Source organism: Capricornis sumatraensis, chromosome 14, assembly GCF_032405125.1.
Source record: "Capricornis sumatraensis isolate serow.1 chromosome 14, serow.2, whole genome shotgun sequence".
NCBI lineage: Eukaryota > Metazoa > Chordata > Mammalia > Artiodactyla > Bovidae > Capricornis > Capricornis sumatraensis.
This window is the reverse complement of record NC_091082.1, coordinates 28797091-28821410: the sequence shown is the minus strand read 5'-3', so window position 1 is coordinate 28821410 and position 24320 is coordinate 28797091. Positions and strand designations below refer to the sequence as shown.

At 37.3% G+C, this 24320-nt stretch overlaps 1 protein-coding gene across 1 annotated transcript in view; it reads right to left on the bottom strand.

Moving 5' to 3' along the window:
• SPATA17 (spermatogenesis associated 17) overlaps window positions 1–24320 on the bottom strand; it is a 236439-nt gene that overhangs the window by 77144 nt on the left and 134975 nt on the right. The window contains exons 7-8 of the mRNA XM_068986427.1: window positions 10757–10960; window positions 3621–3769 (exon numbers count right to left, since the gene is read on the bottom strand). Coding sequence (XP_068842528.1) covers window positions 3621–3769; window positions 10757–10960 — 353 coding nt within the window. The remainder of the gene's footprint in view (window positions 1–3620; window positions 3770–10756; window positions 10961–24320) is intronic.

The following is a 24320-nucleotide window of genomic DNA, read 5'->3' as shown; positions in this document are numbered from 1 at the left end:
AGAACTATTCCTGATATGCAAAAATTTATCATCAATAAATACTCCTTTACATGTCTTATGCTATCTGAGCAATTATTTAATAATTCTTATTTAATTTCTTGGCTTCATAAAAATAGATATGTGAATAAGGCATATCATAATCTTCTAGAAGGCATGAGAAAAATAGAGTTTGTTTAGTAATAAGAACAAATAAAGTTTTAAAATGACTTCCAAAAAAAAAACCCTCCATACTCTATATGTACAATATTATTGTCCCACTTTCTATGTTTATTTTAAAGAATATATTAAAGAATGTGACCTTAATTGAAAATACAGTCTTTTGGGTTTTATAAGATGAGGTCATACTGGAGTTGGGAGGGCCCTTAATTCAGTATGACTGGTGTCTTTACAAAAAGGGGAAATATGGACAGACGTATACATAGGAAGAATACCTATGTGAAGAAGGTGGGAGAGATTGGGGTGCTGTTTCCACTGATACAAGCCAAGGATCACCAAAGATTACCAGCCATCACCAAAAGCTAAGGGAGAGACTGGGACAGAAGAAATCACCCCTGCTGAGAACTGGATCCAGGACTTTGGCCTCTAGCACTGTGATACAGTACATTTCTGTTGTTTAAGCCATCTAGTTTATAGTAGTTTGTCCCGGCAGCCCTAGCAAACTAGAAGCTTAATGAGAAATCTTCTATGACTGATCGATGAAGAGCTCTGCTTGTGGTCCTCCTTAACTTCTGGTTCGTAGGGCAAGTAGGTGAGATCCAGCCTATCGATGCAATCTGTGATTTCCTATCCATATAGTTTTGATGTCTTAGGCACAAAACTATTAGGCTTGGAGTAGACACAAAACATGATGATAATTATCTTCTATTAAGTTTCTCATGTGTTCTTGGCATACTCGTTATCTCATTCAATCCTCATTACAATGTTATAAAGATAACATTTATCTCCCCATTTTACAGACAGGGAAATAGAGGCTCAGACTGGCTAAGTTACTTACCCAAGATTATATACTACTGTTGTGTAATGGAGTCAAGATTTGAGCTCATACAGATCTAGTCCCAAAACCTATCTTTCTAATTTCACCACAGTGCAATTTTCACAATGATATGAAAATGAAACATTTAAATATATCAAGTCCTCTGATATAATGCTACTTTTTGAATCCCTAAGATTGGAAATGGAAAGTTCCATTTTCCCAGTTTGCATAGAGGGTTCCCAGTTTAAGGTCCTTGGATGACAAAGGCATCACTCTTACAGATGAAATTGGTAATGTGACGGGGGGCAGGGGGCGAGGAAGGATTCTCTGCATTAAAAAAAAAACCTATGCATCTCTGTGATAAAAGTAGACTTTTGGCCTAATTTCTATCACAGAATTATTATCTTAAAGACTTAAAACCTAAATTTCTAACATTTCTTTTGCCTCACAAGATACAATTAAGCTATGCAGAATGTGGAAACCAAAATGGTTTCAAAAGAAGCTACAAAACAATAGTTTCAGTTCTCTGAAGTTGAAGTTTGCGTGCTCAATCATGTCTGATTTTGCAATCCCATGTACTGTAGCCCACTAGGCTCCTCCCTCCAGGTTCCTCTTGCTTAGAATTTTCCAAGCAAGAATACTGAAGTTCTCTGAAAAAGTGGACTATTCATAGGCTGGTTGTTAAAACCCATTACTAAGGCTTTTTGCTTAAAATATGTTAACTTCAAATCGATAAGTAATTTCTTTAATATTCCCAACTTAGTTTGTCCCTGATTGGTTGGTTATCCTAAAAGCAATTTTCAATCTGGAAGTTTCAGAGTAAATGGTCACTAGCAACACTACAGAGGTTGAAAATGTTTACAAGTATTCCACAGAAAGTACAAGCTGAGCACCTTTCTTTGGGGATGGCATTGATATCTGCTCTTTCTAGGTTTGTCAAGGAAAATACTAAGAAACATATACTGCAATATGTTTGATATACATTGATTTCTGTAAAAATATCAGTATGGTTGGGTTTCCCAGGTGGCTCAGTGGTAAAGAATCTGCCTGCCAATGCAGGAGACGCAGGAGACATCGGTCTGATGCCTAGGTTTAGAAGATCCCCTGGAGAAGGAAATGGCAACCCACTCCAGTATTCTTGTCTGGGAAATCCCATGGACAGAGGAGCCTGGCAGGCTATGGTTTATAGGGTCACAAAGAGCCAAACATGACTTAGCAACTAAAACAACATGTGTGGTCAGTTATTTGTTTGAGAAGTTAATGTTATTTCATAAACCTTGGCATCACTGAAAATAGAAAATAATTCTGAATAATATAACTAGATATTCATCACTAAATTGCATATTTTGCTTGGCTGAGTCTGAGGAGCATTAATCTTCTATAATCTCTTTACTAAAAGAAATCTACCACCCCAAAATAATTGTGGGAAAAGTATTTATTATTTTTTTATTCATTATATGTTGGGTAATAATCAATTATTGAAAGAATCTGCTGAATGCTCTACAGCTTATATCTCACTTCAAGTAATCACTATAAAATGAAAAACTTTACGAAAATTACTTGAGATGTTTGCCAATTTTATCATTCATATGAGTTTATTCAGAATTATTTAGTTTTCAAGAGTCTCTTCAGAAATGCATGATTAAAATAAAGTATATTATATATTCTTTCTGACTGACAAAACTATCCAAAATCCACTGTGCTGGATAAGAAGCAATTCTAGTTTCTTTATAAGTCAAAGCATACTTAGTAATATATTTTGGAATTATTATTATATAAATTATTATATAACATGTAAAATGATTAGTACATATTATATAGATAAGTAACTGCAGTATGTATTATGTAGTTAACTTATGTAATAATAATACATTATATTAAGTTATAATAATTAAAATAAATTACAATAGTATAATAATTGCCTTTTATTATTTATTATATCTCATGGTAAATTATTACTATAAGATATTACAAAGATAATTTCAAGATACTTTATAGAATAATAGATTTAAATTGTCTTTTTATAAATTCCCTATAACTACTGATGACAAATGCCTGAAGTGTGAGGAAGTACTTTGGAGAAAGATGTAAGAATTGAGACACAAATCAATGATACTAATATAATAATTTAAAATTGCATATGCTCTTAGATCACCCTTTATCTTTCTCAATCATCTTCCTCAATATAAGGAAACTAAGCACTTACAATGCACCTGACTTATTAAAATGACAGTTTCATATCAATGTATCAAAATAAAATTTAGTTCACTTTAAGAAAAATGTTTTTGTTCTGTTGGATCTAATTTTAGAAGCATCAGAAATATGAATAGTTTCACTGGATAATAAAGGAAATTATCTTTACAGATATATAGAAAGTGATAACTTATTCCCTTAAAATGCCATTCAATCTTTTCTTTTTTCCTGAGTAATATATACGTACTTGTGTAATATGTATGTGTATAAAATTAACATCATCATCAATACCAACCTTATCTAAAACACTTATATATCAAAAAATGGATGTCTCTGAATAGGTCGGGGTGGTTTCACCTTTTAACACAAATAAAATGTTAGCAAATAGAAAATATTTTTAAAAACTTAAGGGACCAAATATAGTACAGTTACTTTTCTTAAGCTAAGGACTTACATATTGTCATTCACATTTCGCGCCCATTCCTGCTTCTGGAGCTGTGCTCTGGCCTCGGTTAGCCCATCGATGGGTTCTGCCACCCGCAGTGTCGGTTCCAGAGGCTTGTAGCGCTGTTCCAAAACTTCTGAGATGTCGCGGAATGGTCCCTGACAAGACAGGAGGATGTAAATATTTTATGATTTATGATCAAGCCTACTGAATATCTACAAAGAAAAGCAAGTAGCATTTACTAAATTATTCTTAAACAAGAACTTCTTCTCTGAATTAGAAAACACATGAGGGAAGAGCATCACATCCTCAAGCAACGTTCAGACAAGTTCAAGTGATTATATTAAAAATGTTTGAAATTTGGCGGAATTACCCCTACTTACAAGTTTTCATACAAGAATTAGTTAACTTGCAGTTATAAAATTTGCTTTTTTTTTCTAATTTTAAAAAGCCCATTTCTTATAATTTAAAAAGAATTCACTCCCTTTTTGAGTAAGCAAAAATACTAGGAAAGATTCTTGGGCCCAGCTTTCAAACAGATAGAAAAGGATGGCAAGTTTTTCTTTTTTTTTTTTAATGAAGTTTTTAGGTGAATACAAAATCTTACATTTGGTGGCCTCCCTCTGAATAATGAAGGGCCATATTTTAAAGCATTTTAAGTGTTTTTATATAAAATTCTAAATTTTATTGCTTAATAATTGTTCTGTTGGATCTAATTTTAGAAGCATCAGAAATATGAATAATTTCACTGGATAATGAAGGAAATTATCTTCATAGATGCATGGAAAGTGGTCATGTACCCCCTTAAAATAACCTTAAATAATTTTATTTAGTCACAAATAAAATATTTGTGATTTATCATTTAATGGGACAAATATATAGCAAAGTCCTTAAGCTGCAATGGTATGAAGTGGTTTATAGCATATTGCACCTTTAAATTAGCAGTTACTTACAGTAGTTACTAGAAGCTACTGGTTGTCTAGTCAGTATCATAGGAAACACACGACAAAACAGAAGCAGGCCAAGATTGTGCAATCAATTACATTTTGTTTTCGCTACCATTGTTGTGCAGAAGTGATATAAAATGGACAAAGATTTCTAATCATATCCCTTATCCTTAAAGATCTCTTCTTTAAATAGGTTATCACTAACAAGACACAGCTGGAGTTACTGCAAGCACTGAGTGAAGACTGTGGGGCTAATAAAAAGAAATGATTCACGCCTCATTTATGTTCACTTATGTTTTACATTAATAGAAACCAATAATAGGAACCAGTTACCATAAAAGTCATGGACCGTAAATAACACAAATGGCAAATAAGTATCATCTAGTACTTTTCACAGCTGGACAGGAGGATTGCTATATTTGAAAGTAGTTAATGGATTTTTATTGGAACTTTAGTTTTTAAAGATACAGTAACATGATGACAAGTTCACAATTAAGAACTCAAATACGGGTATTGTTTAGATTTTTAATCCTCCACTTGACAAATGTGTGATTTGAACAGTATTTGGTTGTGCTGTGATTTGAACTATATTTGGTTGTGATTCGAACAATATTGGTTGTGCTCTCAGGGGCAAATTACTTCTCTAGACCCTTTCTCTTCAAATGTTGAGATGGAATAATAACTATCTCTCAAAATTGCTCTTGAGATAATGCAAGACCATATAAGTAACACTCAGCATTGTACTTAGAACATATTAATAATAAATATACTAAAACTGTAATCCTAGCTTAATTATTATTATTTTACTGCTCCTAGTTTGGAGAGAAGTTTGAAAAGGATTTTGAACAATGGTAGCATCTAATATATAAGCAAAAAGCCAAGGCTATGAATTTGAAGGAACTGGTGTTCACAAGGGCTAAAGTCTTCTTGGTGGTCAAATCTTGCCTTCTGACCTTTGTTGATGTATCAGTACAATGTATACCCATTTGTAGGCCTATTCCACTACTTGTTCTGGAACTTGCTCTTCCTGACAAGATTAGGAACTGAAAGAGGAGAAATTTTACTTAAGCAGCAAAATTTAGAATAAAAATAGACCCATTCTTCTTTTATCGTTCACTAGAATCTTCAGGACCACAGTCCTTAATAATGTCCATCTTTCTATGTGTTTTGGTACCTGGTCCATACATTTATATCTTAGACAATTAATACCTTGCCTTTGAGCTTAATAGAATACTTTCCTGGTTAGCAAACTTGACAGCTACTGTCAAGGGTCTCTTGTGCCAAGGCTTCCACTGACTTGTGTTTCTGTTGACAGGCTCTTTTAGACCTCAAGGGATCACTTGTATGAATCATACCTGGAGTGAGATGGCATCCCAAATTTCAGACAAAACTTCAAATGTCAGCTCTTCTCATTGTACTTGTTTTCAAATACTGATTCCTAGAATGTGTAGACCATTCAGGATTCAACCTGAACCTACAAGTCTTCTTGGACTCTTAGCTATAACTCTCCAATATTTGAGGATGTGAGTCCAATTATAAGTCAAATAAAGTCTTCCATATTTTTTAAGTCATCTTATATGTATAAATTTTTCTCAAAGCTTAAATAATAGGGAAAAAATTTAACTTATTATTGTCTCACACATCTAAGAAATTCACCTCACAAGTACAGACAGACTGTCAGAGTGTAAATATTATTATTTGGACGGTAGCATATATAATCTCATATGTCCCCCAGTCACGCGTGTATGTTTTTTATTATAGGTAAGTACAGGAAATTGGTTTCCCATCCTGGGAAAACAGGACAGGAAAGAAGAGGGGGTAGTAAGAAAGGAAGGGAATAAGAAGAAGTCAAAGGTGATAAGAGAGAAGGTGGGAAGAGAAGATGAGTGAAGAAAGAAAGTAAAAGGAAAATAAGAGAAAGCAGGAAAAAAAAGGAAAAGAATGTATGATGGGGATGGGGCAGAGAGTCAGGGGTAAGAAGGAAGGAGATGGGGAAAGAAGGAAAGGGAAAGGAAATTACTAGCAGGGGTAGTTATTTTGTTGTATGTTAGATAAATGTATTTTATGATTATGTGCACACCTATATATGTATATGTGTATGTACATACACATATATAAAATAAAATTTTCCATACAGATGTGTATTCCATATATATATATATGAATGTATATCTTTATGTAAATGTAGACATATTTTGTTACATTATGTAAATGTATACATATATATCTTCATATATATACCACTGTGGTACAGTAAGAAATATTTGGTCTTTGTCCCTGGTTCCTGGCATAGAGTTCCTAAAATCTTTGCAATTTCCCAATGACAGGAGAATCTGTTGTTGCTCATGGCAAGATTACACCTAAGTTTATGCTAATAAGATGACTTAGGCTAGAGCCCCTAAGTCTCTCCGCCTCCAGATGAGACCAGTCACCAGAGAGACCAAGTGATCAGAAGACGGGCACTTCCAGCCCCACCTGTGATCTCGAGGGATCGAGGGAAGGGAGCACTATAGAGACTGAACAAGGAGAGACAGAGAGGAAAACAACAACCATGGGAGTGACCTTGGTAGCGGATCTCCCCACCCTCCTCTCCTTCCACCCACTGCTGAGCTCTGATACAAAATTACAGCCCCAGCTGACACCTTGACTGCAACTTCATGAGAGGTCTTCAGTCAGAGGCACTCACCCAAGCTCTACCTTCAACGCTGACCCACAGAAACTGAGAAAAGAAATGTGTGTTGGTTGATGCCATCAGACTTTGGAGCAACTTGTTATACAGCAATAGATACACAGGGGCAAGTCTGTGTGCGAAGCTAGTCGGTAGCAGTTCTGGAAGCCTGGCTGCATGAACCAAAGTCAGTCTATTTCCGCGTGGATGATTCCTGGAGGATGCTTCCTGGAGGCAGTTGTCTAGTCCAGTTTAAATAGGGGTGGGGGCGGGGAACAGCAACAGAAGTGTTGTTCTCTGGGATTTTCAGGACAGTGACAATCATGAAAACTCACCCCACTCCACCCTTTAGCCCAAGAAAGTCATGGATTGATCCTGCTATATCCTAATCCATAGTGAAGATTTTTTTTTGTCTTTGCTTGAATTTTGCATTTTTGGGCCCCCCCCCTCTAATTCTCCAAGTTACACTTTTTCAGTGACTCCCATCCAAATTAGGTTGATAACTGTATATGATTACACAAACCATCAGGCTTCCCCGGTGGCTCAGCAGTAAAGAATCCACCTGGAATGTAGAAGAGGTAGGAGACATGGATTTGATTCCTGGGTCAGGAACATCCCCTGGAGGAGAGCATGGCAACCCACTCCAGTGTTCTTGCCTGGAGAAACCCATGGACAGAGGAGTTTGGCGGGTTCCAGTCCATAGGGTTGCATAGAGCCGGCCACAACTGAAGCAACTTGGTACACACAACATGTACAAGAACCATCAGATGAGTGGCTGATAATATATAAGATTTTTCTAGCAACAACAGGTTATAACAAATGCCATTACCACAATATTGTTACATAAAAAAGATACATCCTAGCCCCAAATTCTATGTGTTACTTTCGTAGTCAGAACAATAAAATTCAGCACCAAGGAAACATTTGAATATTTGTTTGGTATATATTTAAAATGCACTTCATTTTTATTATTGAAAATTAGATTTGGGGGGGGATTATCTGGCAGTCTGGGACTCAGTGCTATCACTGCCAAGGGCCCAGGTTCAATCCCTGATCAGGGAATAAGATCCCACAAGCTGCACGTCATGGCCAAAAAAAAAAAAAATAGATTCAGTAAAGAATAATTTCTGTTTCTATTTACAAAGACAAAACAAAACACAATAACTTTAAAAAAAAACAGAAAGAATACAATCACTGGGACAATTCTGATGTAAGATTAATGCGTTTTCACCATTGAGGATAATGTTTGCTGTGGGTTTGTCATATACAGCTTTTATTATGTTGAGGTATGTTCCTTCTATTCCTGCTTTCTGGAGAGTTTTTATCATAAATGGATGTTGAATTTTGTCAAAGGCCTTCTCTGCATCTATTGAGATAATCATATGGCTTTTATTTTTCAATTTGTTAATGTGGTGAATTACATTGATTGATTTCTGGATATTGAAGAATCCTTGCATCCCTGGGATAAAGCCCACTTGGTCATGGTGTATGATCTTTTTAATGTGTTGTTGGATTCTGATTGCTAGAATTTTGTTGAGGATTTTTGCATCTATGTTCATCAGTGATATTGGCCTGTAGTTTTCTTTTTTTGTAGTATCTTTGTCAGGTTTTGGTATTAGGGTGATAGTGGCCTCACAGAATGAGTTTGGAAGTTTACCTTCCTCTGCAATTTTCTGGAAGAGTTTCAGTAGGATAGGTGTTAGCTCTTCTCGAAATTTTTGGTAGAATTCAGCCGTGAAGCCGTCTGGACCTGGGCTTTTGTTTGCTGGAAGATTTCTGATTACAGTTTCAATTTCCATGCTTGTGATGGGTCTGTTAAGATTTTCTATTACTTCCTGGTTCAGTTTTGGAAAATTGTACTTTTCTAAGAATTTGTCCATTTCTTCCACGTTGTCCATTTTATTGGCATATAACTGCTGATAGTAGTCTCTTATGATCCTTTGTATTTCTGTGTTGTCTGTTGTGGTCTCTCCATTTTCATTTCTAAATTTTATTGATTTGATTTTTCTCTCTTTGCTTCTTGATGAGTCTGGCTAATGGTTAACAAGTGGTGCTGGGAAAACTGGTCAACCACTTGTAAAAGAATGAAACTAGATCACTTTCTAACACCGCACACAAAAATAAACTCAAAATGGATTAAAGATCTAAATGTAAGACCAGAAACTATAAAACTCCTAGAGGAGAATATAGGCAAAACACTCTCCGACATAAATCACAGCAGGATCCTCTATGATCCACCTCCCAGAATTCTGGAAATAAAAGCAAAAATAAACAAATGGGATCTAATTAAAATTAAAAGCTTCTGCACAACAAAGGAAAATATAAGCAAGGTGAAAAGACAGCCTTCTGAATGGGAGAAAATAATAACAAATGAAGCAACTGACAAACAACTAATCTCAAAAATATACAAGCAACTTATGCAGCTCAATTCCAGAAAAATAAACGACCCAATCAAAAAATGGGCCAAAGAACTAAATAGACATTTCTCCAAAGAAGACATATGGATGGCTAACAAACACATGAAAAGATGCTCAACATCACTCATTATTACAGAAATGCAAATCAAAACCACAATGAGGTACCACTTCACACCAGTCAGAATGTCTGCGATCCAAAAATCTGCAAGCAATAAATGCTGGAGAGGGTGTGGAGAAAAGGGAATGCTCCTACACTGTTGGTGGGAATGCAAACTAGTACAGCCACTTTGGAGAACAGTGTGGAGATTCCTCAAAAAGTTGCAAATAGAACTACCTTATGACCCAGCAATCCCACTGCTGGGCATACACACCGAGGAAACCAGAATTGAAAGAGACACATGTACCCCAATGTTCATCGCAGCACTGTTTATAATAGCCAGGACATGGAAACCACCTAGATGTCCATCAGCAGATGAATGTATAAGAATATGTATTGTGTACATATACACAATGGAGTATTACTCAGCTGTTAAAAAGAATACATTTGCATGTTTGGGAACACATGTAAGAATTAAAGATTTTAAAATTAAAATAAATAAATAAATAAATAAAAGAAAAAAAAAAGAATACATTTGAATCAGTTCTGATGAGATGGATGAAACTGGAGCCGATTATACAGAGTGAAGTAAGCCAGAAAGAAAAACACCAATACAGTATACTAATGCATATATATGGAATTTAGAAAGATAGCAATGACGACCCTGTATGCAAGAGAGCAAAAAAGACACAGATGTGTATAATGGACTTTTGGACTCAGAGGGAGAGGGAGAGGGTGGGATGATTTGGGAGAATGGTATTGTAACATGTATACTATCATGTAAGAATCGAATCGCCACTCTATGTCCGACGCAGGATACAGCATGCTTGGGGCTGGTGCACGGGGATGACCCAGAGAGATGTCATGGGGAGGGAGGCGGGAGGAGGGTTCATGTTTGGGAACACATGTACAACCCATGGTGGATTCATGTCAATGTATGCCAAAACCAATACAGTATTGGAAAGTAAAATACAGTAAAAATAAAAATTAAAAAAAAAAAAAAGATTAATGTGTACCTGACAGCGTTTCCTGTCAATAGGGGGCAGAATTCCGGACCGAGGAAAGGATCGGGCACTGGTGCAAGCGAGCCAGTCGCTAAGGCAGACGGAGTGCTCCCGCTTCACTTCAGGGCGACGGTGCGTTAGAGGCTTCGCCTTCTGCAGCCTCAGTTCCCAAGGGTCAGGATCTTTTCTGAATGGTGAATTATATATTCCTGGAATCTAAAGCAGAACCACATCATTTTGGTTTTATCTTTAATTTTCACATAAAATAAAGGGAAGATAAAGTTGTCCCAGACAAATTTGACTATTTTAAACTATATAAGAGGTGGACTTCAGATTCATCTAAGTGAAAGAAAGAAGTGTTAGTCACTCAGTAGCTCAGTTGCTCAGTGTGGGACTTGTTGCGACCCCGCCATGCTTCTCTGTCCATGGGATTCTCCAGGCAAGAATACTGGAGTGGATTGCCAGTCCATTTCCAGAGGATCTTCCTGACCTAGGGATCAAACCCAGGTCTCTTGCATTGCAGGCAGATTCTTCACCCTCTGAACCACAGGGAAGTCCAATTTGTCTAAGGAGATTACAAAAGACCCTTTGTCTCCAGGCCAACAGTTTCGGAACCATTCATGGTTGAAAACTAAATACACTAAGAACAACTGAGCTATAGTTTCTGCCACACATGACATATTTGACATAATTGTACCTGAGAAAAAAATAACAGAAGGACCTTAAGGCATTCATGTTGTTTTCTAACCATTAACTATGTATATGTATATTTAACCATTTCTAGAAGTCATAGATTCACACACAAACTCAAATATATAATGTTTGAACCAGTTTCAGGCACAAAGTATGAACTTAATAAATATTTGATTATTTGAATAATTATTCATTATACAATCTAACTAATGGTAGTCATTTTAAGTTCTTTAAGATAATAATCTAAATGGTATATATATATATAAAATACATGTGCATGTACATATGTGTGTATATATATGTGTGTGTGTTTATGTATATAATCATTCAAATAACAGCCTATACTTTTTCATTATTGGAATATAATTGCTCTACAATATTGCATTTGTTTCTGCTGTACAACAAAGTGGATCAGCTGTATGTATGCATCCTTTATTTAATGAGTTGTATCCACGTGGTTCTATAATGTAACATTGCCCTTGTTGTTTTATGACTGGCCTTGTCACACTATGCATCAAAATAGTCAAGACTTATTTAATACAGTTCCCATTATGCAATAGTAGTTCCATAGATATACATGGAATAAAGGTTAAATTCAAGTTTGTAGTCCATTTTCTGAAAATTCAATGATGTTTGAATACACAAACCATATAGAACTACAGTTTTTACTCCTTTCGTACATACAAATGCATATTCATGAAGAAAACCTGTATTTTAAAGGACAGAATGACTTGTTTGGTTGTTCTGTAGACATTCAATATAAAGAATGTATCCATTTAGCCTGTTTTTCCTAAAAATGTGCTTTTCTCTTATGCCACTATCAGATTCATAAATATTTCTAGTTGTTATATTTACCTCTTTAGAATAAGCATCTCTAAAGTATTATGATTAACTACAGTAGTTGCCTTTGAAGAGCTATCCTGGGGAATAGGATATTTTTGTATTTCATAAGATAAAATATGTTTTATTTTATATTTCCAGTCTAATTCCTCAGTAAGTATTAACCTCTGTGCCTGTGTGTGTGTTCAGCTGTGTCCACACGGACTATAGCCATGCTAGGCGAACCCACAGACTATGGAGTGATTGCCTTTCTCTTCTCCAGGGGATCTTCCCAACCCAGGGATTGAACCCAGGTCTCCCACATTGCAGGCGGATTCTTTACCAGCTGAGCCACAAGGGAAGCCTAAGAATGCTGGAGTGGGTGAAGTGAAAGTGAAAGTGAAGTCGCTCAGTCGTGTCCGACTCTTTGCGATCCCATGGACTGTAGCCCACCAGGCTTCTCCATCCATGGGATTCTCCAGGCAAGAATACTGGAGTGGGTTGCCATTTCCTTCTCCAGGGGATCTTCCTGACCCAGGGATCGAACTCAGGTCCCCAACCCAGGTCCCCCACACTGCAGGCAGATGCTTTAACCTCTTAGCCACCAGGGAAGCCCACTGGAGTGGGTAGCCTATCTGGGTAGCCTATCCCTTTTCCAGGGGATCTTCCCAACCCAGGAACTGAACTGGGGTCTCTTGCATTGCAGGTGGATTCTTTACCAGCTGAGCTATCAGAGAAGACCTATTCATAAGATAAAATATACCAACTGAGCTATCAGGGAAGATCTATTTCATGAGATAAAATATATTTTATTTCATATTTTATATTTCCAGGCTAACTCCTCAGTAAGTATTAACCTCTCCGTGTGTGTGTTCAGTGGTGTCCACATGGACTATAGCCATGCCAGGTGAACCCATGGACTATAGCCCACCAGGCTTTCTGTCCATGGAGATTTCCAGGCAAGAATACTGGAGTGGGTTCCCATTTTCGACTCCAGGGGATCTTCCTGACCCAAGGATCGAACCTGAATATCCTGAATAAACATGAAGATGATTTACCGCTAGTGACACCTGGAAAGCCCACATTCAAGTTCAAGTTCAAGTTCAGGGATTCAGTCGTGTCCAACTCTTTGCAACACCATGAATTGCAGCACACCAGGCCACCCTGTCCATCACCAACTCCTGGAGTTCACTCAAACTTATGTCCATCGAGTCAGTGATGCCATCCAGCCATCTCATCCTCGGTCGTCCCCTTCTCCTCCTGCCCCCAATCCCTCCCAGCATCAGAGTCTTTTCCAATGAGTCAACTCTTCACATGAGGTGGCCAAAGTCCTGGCCTTTCAGCTTTAGCATCAGTCCTTCCAAAGAAATCCCAGGGCTGATCTCCTTTAGAATGGACTGGCTGGATCTCCTTACAGTCCAAGGGACTCTCAAGAGTCTTCTCCAACACCACAGTTCAAAAGCATCAATTCTTTGCTGCTCAGCTTTCTTCACAGACCAACTCTCACATCCATACATGACTACTGGAAAAACCATAGCCTTGATTAGACGGACCTTTGTTGGCAAAGTAATGTCTCTGCTTTTGAACATCCTATCTAGGTTGGTCATAACTTTCCTTCCAAGGTGTAAGCGTCCTTTAATTTCATGGCTGCAATCACCATCTGCAGTGATTTTAGAGCCCCCAAAAATAAAGTCTGAAGCTCATAATAAAGTGAAGTCACTTAGTCGTGTCCAACTCTTTGTGACCCCATGGACTTTAGCGTATCAGGCTCCTCTGTCCATGGGATTTTCCAGGCAAGAGTGCTGGAGTGGATTGCCATTTCCTTCTCCAGGGAATCTCCCCCACCCAGGAATAGAACCCAGGTCTCCCGCATTGCAGGCAGAGGCTTTACCATTTAAGCCACCAGGGATGCCGAAGCCCATATTAACCTCTATCTAATTTTGAACTGTAGTGTTGGAGAAGACTCTTGAGAGTCCCTTGGACTGCAAGGAGATCCAACCAATCCATTCTAAAGGAGATCAGCCCTGGGTGTTCTTTGGAAAGAATGATGCTAAAGCTGAAACTCCAATACTTTGGCCACCCGATACAAAGAACTGACTCATTGGAAAAGACTATGATGCTGGGAAAGATTAAAGGCAGGAGGAGAAGGGGACGACAGAGGATGAGATGGTTACATGGCATCACTGACTTGATGGACATGAGTTTGAGCAAGCTCTGGGAGTTGGTGATGGATGGAAAACCCTGGTGTGTTGCAGTCCATGGGGTCGCAAAGAGTCATATATGACTGAGCTGACTAACTAATACCACAGGAAGGGAATTATCAAGCCATGATAATTTCCCACAGATTGATTTGTCAAGGTATCAGCCAGTGTATTCAGAAAAGGACAGAGAGAGAGCCAAGGAGTGGTACATGAACTCGGGCAAACTCTGTGAGATGGTGAAGGACAGAGAAGCCTGGCATGCTGCAGTCCATTGGGTTGCAAAGAGTTGGACATGACTTGGTGACAAACAACAACGTGAGTATCACCTCAGACTAGATTTCACGTCCTATCCCCAATGCTTCCTTAATTGCTTGGGGATAAGTCTATCATAGTGCCTATCACATTGTTTCATAATTATCTTTGTGTGTGTTGGTCTTCCCTAAGCAAGCAGCTGGAGCACACGGACTCTGTTTTAGGTATTTTTGCTTCTCCAGATGCTGGGAGGGATTGGGGGCAGGAGGAGAAGGGGACAACAGAGGATGAGATGGCTGGATGGCATCACCGACTCGATGGATGAGTTTGAGTGAACTCCGGGAGCTGGTGATGGACAGGGAGACCTGGCGTGCTGCAATTCATGGGGTTGCAAAGAGTCAGACACGACTGAGTGACTGGACTGAACTGAACTGAACTGAACTGAGGGCCTACCAAAGTGCTTGACACTCAAAAAATGAATGCTAAATGCTTATAGAGAAAAACAATGCACTGTTCAGAAAGGCCCATGAAGTCTATTTTACTTTTACTTTCCCAAGCCACATAAATATCTTAGTAAAATTTGACTTTATTTCAAAATCTTACTGACTTCTTTTAAAGTTTTAGATTATATCCTTTCACTTTTCTTAACACTTAGGTTTCACTTTGCTTTTGAATGCACTGTGATCTAGAACCAAATTATTCTGGACCTATTGAGTCACCTCCAACTCAATTTTTCCTATGCTAAGGAAAAGTTAATGTAAGTATATTTACCTATTTTAAAAATGTTTTGAATTGACTCTTCTTTGAGAATTTTCCCCTATTAATTCATACAAGAAAGAAAGTATTGAAAACATTATAGGCATTGTATAAGCCATTTTTTATGACATGTTAACATATTCTTACTATAATACTAAATACAGAACAAGGTGGACGCATAAGCAGATATTTTTAATGATGCTAATATAAGAAAATCTATACACACACATATTCAAAGTAGCTTTCAGTAGATAGTAACTTTCAAGTGGATGGTAATTTTAATATGATTTTTTGGGTGATTTTCTAAGATGAGACTATATAGCAATTGTAATGAGAAATAATAAATATTATACTATTATATTTGATATAATAGTATAAAAAGACTAAATAGACTAAAAGACTAGTCTGACATAAAACAGAATTAAATCTTCATAGTTTATGAAAGACATACAAGAGATGATCTGATTAACTGAAGTCTGTTAGCTTATCATTTCCATAATCTTACAGAATAAAATGGAAAAATGCATACAATGTAACTAGATTATAATTTATCATTTAAAAAATCTATCTACCTGAATAACAGAAACCCACTGTTAACTTTACCCCATTAGAAATCTTTGATCTCCTTCACATTTGCATGCACATGTATACATAGGCTAGATGGGAAATGCAAATAGATCGGTAGACATGATAGCTTTCTTAAATTATATTTTGCAACCTATATGGAGACCTCCTCATGTGTATTCTTTTTGCAATTTCAATCATATATAGATGAAAAATATATTTTAATTGAATGGAAAATGTATCATTTAAAATCTTCAAGGTGTCAGTATTTTAGAAATTAATTTAATACATTTGCCTAACTTTTGTCAATGAAAATGGTCCACCCCCCCAATCCTATAGCAAGCAGATACCCTATTTATATTAATACAGTATTCATTTAATTATTATTTTCTTTAAGTAAATAAAACAGCCTTAACTACTGTCTCAATGGCTATATTTCATTAATTTGCAAGCCACTTTGTAACTAAGGGTTTGTTGTGGATTTTTTAAAAAATTATTACTATGAGTCACAGTAATAAGTAAAAAGTTAATCCTCAGGGACTATGACATATTTTTTCGTTTTCACATTTTTCACAACTTAGAAGGGCTACTGCCAAGCTTGCTTTGGGGACTTCATTTTCAGCAATAATTTTCTAGAGTGACCAACACTATGGGGAAATCTGTGCTAACTGTTTGAAAAAAAAAAGAAGTCTACAACTGAGTTATTTGCAGTACTGTCATGCTAACATTCAACTCAATAAGACCCAAGAAATCTCAGGAGAGGACGCTGCTAATAGCTTCTTACTGACCTCCCTGGATCAGGCCTGGCTGCTGACTGGTGGCCCAGTGGTGAATACGGCAAATGAGGTGTGAAAGCACTGATTTTTTTTTTTTTAAGGCTATGATTCTGACTCGTCAAAAGGAAAGGAAAAAAAGGCAATGAGTTATATAATAGATATATATTTTTCTTGAATTTCCCCCTTCAGACCCTCCATCATGGGAACTTAAGCATGACCTGGAATATTAATTATGTCAGGTTGAACAACGAGCAAATGTACCATTTGTTACCCAGTCACCCTTAGCATTACATTAATATTTTGAACCATTCCATATTTTTAACAATCTATCAGTTGGCTCTCCTCAGTTTCTATCCTCACACCAAAGTATTCTAAGGGAAAGTACTTTAAAAATGCAATTGATTTGAAAGCAAATGGATATAGTTGTTATATTTGGCACATCTACTGCTATATTTCATGAAGAATGTTTTTATGGTCATTTTCCACTCATACACTGACCTTTATTTTGTAATTGCCTGGAGGAAGCCATAGTCTAATTTTTTTCTCTTCTCCTTGTTATTGAGGTTTACTTTTAAAACCAGTTTCTGAAAAATAAAAAGAATTTTAAACCAGACCACATACACCTATAATTCCCATAGCACAGATACTAGTGCTTCAATTTCAGATTTTATCAGATGAGAAACAATGATTTCTCATGATTTCAAAAGTGAGTGAAATCGCTCAGTCGTGTCTGACTCTTTGCAACCCCATGAACTATAGCCTGCCAGCCTCCTCCATCCATGGAATTCTCAGAATACTGGAGTGGGTTGCCATTTCCTTCAAAGTAACTGCTTATTCTAGGAATGAAGTACTCCCAGGGTAGGTGGGAGTATTTAACTTTTACTTCTGCAAATGATAATTACATAGCAAACAGGAGCCACTGATTGCCATAAAAAGAAACAAAATTTAAAAGTATTTTTCATATATACAATACTATATATAAAATAGGCAAATAATAAGGAGCTACCTTATAGCACAGTATACTCAATTTAAAAAAAATTTTTTTTATTGAGGTATAGTTGATATACAATGCTGTGTTAGTTTCAAATATACAGTAAAGTGGTTCAGTTATACATACATATGTATATTCTTTTTCAGATTCTTTTCCCTTATTGTTTATTGTAAAATACTGAATGTAGTTCTCCTCAATATCTTGTAATAACCTATAATGGAGAAGTATCTGAAAAAGAATATATATAATATATATATGTATAACCAATCATTTTGCTGTACACTTGATACTAACAAAACATTGTAAATTTTATTATACTTCAATTTAAAGATCTTAAAAGAGTATTTTCTTGCCCCATTAGTTAGATTCTGTGAATACCATGAGAGATGAGCTGTTCTAAATGGAGGACTGTCTAAAATTTGTGTGGGTTCTAAGTTTCTATAAAATATGATTTTAAAAAATAACGCTAGGCAAGCACACAGAAGAGTAGTAAAGGTCTCTAATAACTGGAAAAGTCGAAGTGGGCCAGGGAACTGTGAATGAAATATCTGCCGGGGTAGGGACTACTGAATCAACACTGACCAATGCACTTCATCATAATTATCGGGACATACTAGTGCCAGGGGATTTATAAAACTCCCACTCAGCAAACAATTGCTCTGCCATTAAGAGATGGTCAAGAGTGTTAACAATGTCACAGGCCAGCATTTAGTAAGATATTCTACATTCAATTACTCTTGCTGAGAACGAAAAGGAAATATGGTCATTTCTCAGATACAGACAGTAGTCATGTTAACCCTCAACACAGCACTGCGGAAGGAATAACAATTTCAGGGAAACATTAGGGATTCACAGAGAATCCCTAATTTGGAATCGTTCTTACCTATTCAAGGCAATTTTTTTTTTTTAAATTTTACTGACTACAAATGCCTTTTTCTCATCTTTAACTCTATGAAGAAATAAAATGTTTAAATGTCTTCAGTCAAAAGAAAGAGGGGTCATGCCATGTTAAATGCAAATCCCAGGTATAGCTGGCTTTATTAGTTAACAAATGGATTTTATGAATCATTAGGATACCCTAGTCATTATTATTATATGTTAAAATATTCTCATGAAATGTTGATTTAAATGAATAAATTTTAATAAGAAAACATTTTCTACATATTAATTCAGTTCAATAAATATTGAGCATCCACTAACTTTACCTGTGGTGGATTCATGTCAATGTATGGTAAAACCAATACAGTACTGTAAAGTAAAATAAAGCAAAAATAAAAATTAAAAAATATATAAAATAAAATACAATACAATAAAAAAAAAATAGAAACACTTTGCTGGATCTCGGGTGGGTACAGAGATGAATAAAAAGTGATCACTCCCATCAAGCTGTTCTTGGGTGGAGGAGGTGGGAGGGATTAGGAAAACAATTTTGTTACTGATAACAACATAACCAGCCTGTGGTAAGTATCCTCTAATAACTTGTATAAGAAGTATACACCAAAGGTTATGGTAAAGGTATGTATCATTTAGAAAACCCTATGGAAAGAGGATCTGAATTTGTTCTAAAGATGAGTAGAATTTTCACAATAATAAAAGGAAAAAAAGTAGTCCAGGCTGAGGGGATGGTAAAAATAAAGACATGGAAAAAACATAGGGGACATGTTCAATGAACATTACTTCGGCCAATTTATGCAGGAAGCCATAGTCAGAAACGAGCCTGTGAAGATAAATCAGAACCAAATTCCAGAAGGCTGCAAGATTGCACTTAATTCTACATAGAATGGGAATCTCTTGATTTTTGCATTCTCCTTTAGACAGCAACCTCAGGGGGAAGTATGAAGCAGGACCTACTGGCACACAAAGCCTACAGAAACAGACCCAGTGGGAACAGAGGCAAAAAAAACGCAGTTTAAAGAGACAGAGCAAGCATCAAAACCAGACTCTAACATGGCAAGGATATTGGAATTTTCAGACCAGGAATTTCAAACAATTGTGATTAATAAGTGAAGGGACTGAACACACAGTAGGTAGTATGCAGGAACAGATGGGCAATGCTGGCAGAGATAGGGAAATTCTAAGTAGGAATCAAAAAGAAATGCCAGTGAGCAAAAACATTATAACAGAGATGAAGAATGCCTTGATAGATTTATTTGTCGACTAGGCAAGGCTGAGGAAAGATTTCTGACCTAGAGCATATTTCAGGAGAAACTTCAAAAAGCAAAAGAAGAAAAAAGGAAGGAAAGAAAGGAACAGATGAATTATTTGAAGAAACAATGACTGAGGATTTCCCCCATATTAATGTCAGACACCAAATCACATATCCAAGAAGCTCAGAGAACACCAAGCAGGATAAATGCCAAACAAAATGAACCAAAAAACCCTCAAAACCCTACACCTAGGTGGGTGTATCATATTCACATTTCAATAAAATCAAAGATAAAAAAAAACCTTATAAAAAGCAGAGCGGATAAACATCTCACTTAACAGAGGAGCAAAGATAAGAATTACATCCAATTTTTCCTAAAAACCACACTTGGCAAAATGAGCGTGGAGTAGAATACGCAACACAGAGTGAGCCCTCATTATGGAGTTTGGGTGAATAACGATGTGACACCACCCTTATGGCAGAAAGTGAAGAGGAACTAAAGAGCCTCATGACAGTGAAAGAGGAGAGTGAAAAAGTTGGCTTAAAGCTCAGCATTCAAAAACCTAAGACCATGGCATCCGGTCTCATCACTTCATGGCAAATAGATGGGGAAATGAAGCAGTGAGAGACTTGACTTTCTTGGGCTCCAAAATCACTGCAGGTGGTGATTGCAGCCATGGTATTAAAAGATGCTTGCTCCTTGGAAGAAAAGCTATGATCAACCTAGACAGCATATTAAAAAGCAGAGACATTACTTTACCAACAAAGGTCCATCTAGTCAAAGCTATGGTTTTTCCAGTGGTCAAGTGTGGATGTGAGAGTTGGACTGTAAACAAAGGTGAGCACCGAATAATTGACGCTTTTCAAGTGTGTTGTTGGAGAAGACTCTTGAGAGTCCCTTGGACTGCAAGGATATCCAACCAATCCATCCTAAAGGAAATCAGTCCTGAATATTCATTGGAAGGACTGATGCTGAAGCTGAAACTCCAATACTTTGGCCACCTGACGTGAATAATTGACTCACTGGAAAAGACCTTGATGCTGGGAAAGATTGAAGGCCGGAGAAGGGGATGACAGAGGATGAGATGGTTGGATGGCATCACCAACTCTATGGATGTGAGTCTGAGTAGGCTCCGGGGGTTGGTGATGGACAGGGAGGCCTGGAGTGCTGCAGTCCATGGGGTCGCAAAGAGTCAGACACGACTAAGCGACTGAATTGAACTGATGTGGGAGGGGGTAGAGAGTACAGTCATCCCTTGGTGTCCTTACAGGATTGGTTCCAAGATCTGCCTCCCCAATCCTACAGATATCAAAGTGCAAGAATGCTCTGATCCATTATATAAAATGGTGGAGTATTTGCATATAAGCTGCACACATACACACTCATATGTCAAATCATCTCTACAGTACTTACAATGCCTAACACAATGTAAATGCTATGTAAACAGTTGCCTGTGCACAAAATTCAAGTTTTGCTTTTTATGAACTTTCAGGCATTTTGAGACTTGACTCCATGGTTGGTTGAATCTACAGATGCAGATTCTGAGGATATGGAGGACTGATTTTATACGGCAACTTCTGGCTCAAATTTGCTATGAACCTAACATTGCTCAAAAAAAAAAAAAAAGAAAACGCCTATTTTTAAAAAGTTGAATACGTGCTTCACATATAATACAACAATCCCATTCCTGGGAATCCACACAAGGGATATGAAAATATATGTCCACACAAAGACTTGCATGCAAATGTTTATAGGAGCATTAGTCATAGATGCCAAAAACTGGATGTAATCCAAATATTTATCAATAGGTTAATAAATTAACAGAATGTAGTTATCCATTCAATAATAAAAAGAAATGAAATACCAATACATGCTGTCACATGGAAGAATCTCCAAAACGTTATGAAAAATAAAGGAAGTTTCATGCAATACCACATATTGTATATTGTGTTTGTATAAAACACCCAGAAAAGGCAAAAGTAGGTAAAGAAATGTGTAGAGCCATGAGGAACATGAAAATCCTTCTGCTTGATTTTGCTGCAAGCCTAAAACTGCCCTAAAACAAAGCCTATTAGAAAAAAAAAAGGTAAATGGCATCATCAGCTCTCAATATCTTAAGGCGAAAACCTGAGAAACATCCTTGATGATGAGTGATCTTCCCTCATTGCTTATAGCCACTCCACCAACAAATTCTATTAATTCTTCTTTCAAAATATATATCCAATCTGTAAACTTCTATTAATATCCGTGGCCACCACCCTTATCTAACTTCAAACTTATATTTAGTCTCCCTCCATCTGCTCTGTTTTGAACCCCTGTTACCCTCTACAGGGAAACCAGAGTAAAATTACAAATTTAGAAATTGTTTTTGTCTCTAAAATGCTATATATGGCTTTTCAGTGCACCTAAGAAAACCTAACAAAGTCTTAACAAAGTCCTTTTTTCGGTTCCAACCTCATTTCAGCCACTCTTCCCATCCCTCACCACATGCCATCCACACTGGCTTGCTTTTATTTCCTCAAAGCATGCCAGGCTCTTCCATGACTCAAATTCATCAAAAATGTTTTTCTTCTTATCTGCTTACTTGCCTGGCCAAACTATACTCATCCTTAAAAATTCACATTAAATATTACTCCTTTGGAAAGACTTGTGCTTTCACACACATTGTCCTACTATATCCTTTCTCTCAAAGTTCCCTGTTCATTTTCTTCATGGCACTTATCACGTTTAATTTTACACATATATGACTATTTGTTCTTGAATATCTGTCTCCCCGCCTATTAGAATTTAAGCTCCATAAAGAACAACATCCATTTTCTTGGCATTTGTATACTTAAGTTTGTAGTTCTCAACTCTGGCTAAATGTCAAATTCATTTGGAGAGTTCGAAAAATACTAATGCCCAAGCCCTACCCTAGACCAATTCAATTGGCATCTTTGAAGCCCATGTCCAGGTATTCGTTTAGTTTTGTTTTTAAAGAAGAGTTGAGAACCCTGACTCATTACCTTTCTCAATACCTGGCTCCGAGCAGACCATCAAGCCATGTTAATCTGCTTAAGTGACATAAGACCAGAAGTCTGTGAAGGAGGTGAAGCTTGCTTACCCAGAGGGAAGAACAGAGACTGGTGGGAACAGAAGAGTGACATGGACAGAGAGCATTTTATGGAAACAGAGGCAAAAAAAACACGGATAACAGGTTAATCAAGAAGAATATAAGGGAGTGTAGAGTTGCGGGAAAATCTTGCCTTTAGAACCCGGGCAGAGAATTTGCAAGAAGAGCAGTTATGTGGGAATATTCACCTCTGTTTGGCAGACATTAGGACTGAGCTTCCCACAAAGCATTCAGGTTGAAAGGTCTAATGTGTTGTCATCAGAGTAGGTCTGGAACTTAAGAGAGTGGTCACAGCCAGCAACCAGAGTGTTTCCTGAATGAAAAATGGCTGGAGGTGTGAAAATGGATGGAGTCACTGAGGGAGAGCAGAGAGACTGAGGGAATTTTTTCCAAGGAAGAAGTCGTAGTGTGTATTTATAAGCAGTAAAAGGGAGAAGAGAAGCTCAGGAAGTGAAGGGCACAGGAAAGAGTGAACGGCGAGGGTTGGAGGGCTTGGGCATGATGTGAGGGAGAAGATGGCTTCGTGGAGGAGGTCCCCAGGGTCAGATACCAGGGAGGGTGGGACGGCATAAGGACAGACACCGCACACTTGGAGAGGTAACTGGAAGGTGACAGCTGACCTCTGCAGAAGCAGAGTCTGTTCTTGTGGCAGAAACATCATGACTCATTGAATGTGAGGAGGAAAAAAGAACAGGAGGCTGGTTTGAGGTTTCCAAAATACACCATTATCATGATGACTCAGAAAACCTTGGGACTGAAAGAATATCTTCCTCCTCCCAAGTCAGGATTCTCCTTTAACCATATTGCATTATCAAAAGATTTACTAAGAAAGATTTCCTGTGAAAGATTTCCTGTAAAAGATTTCCTGGGAAATCTTGCCCATTATACGATTCCTTTCTCTCTTTACCTCTAAATGTTACTGGCCCCTGCAAAAACTGATGAAAGTTCCTTGTTTTCTTCCTTAGGCATTTCTCTAGACCTGTTCCATCCCCCAATCTGTAGCAAGGCGCACCCACCATCACCCCCACCACCCTATGATCCCCAGTTTGGCTTCCTTAACCTTTTCTTCTGTCTACTAGCTTGGCAGGTTCTCCAGATTTGACTTTGAGTCCTCTCTTTCCATTTCAGTCACAGCCTCGATAGTTTAGAAAACAAATACAAAATACTGAAATTACCGTTAACATGGACAGAAGGCCATCCTGGAAGAGACCGTCGTGGGCGGGGGGTGGGGGTGGGGGCGGGCGGGGAGGATGCCCAGTGTCGAG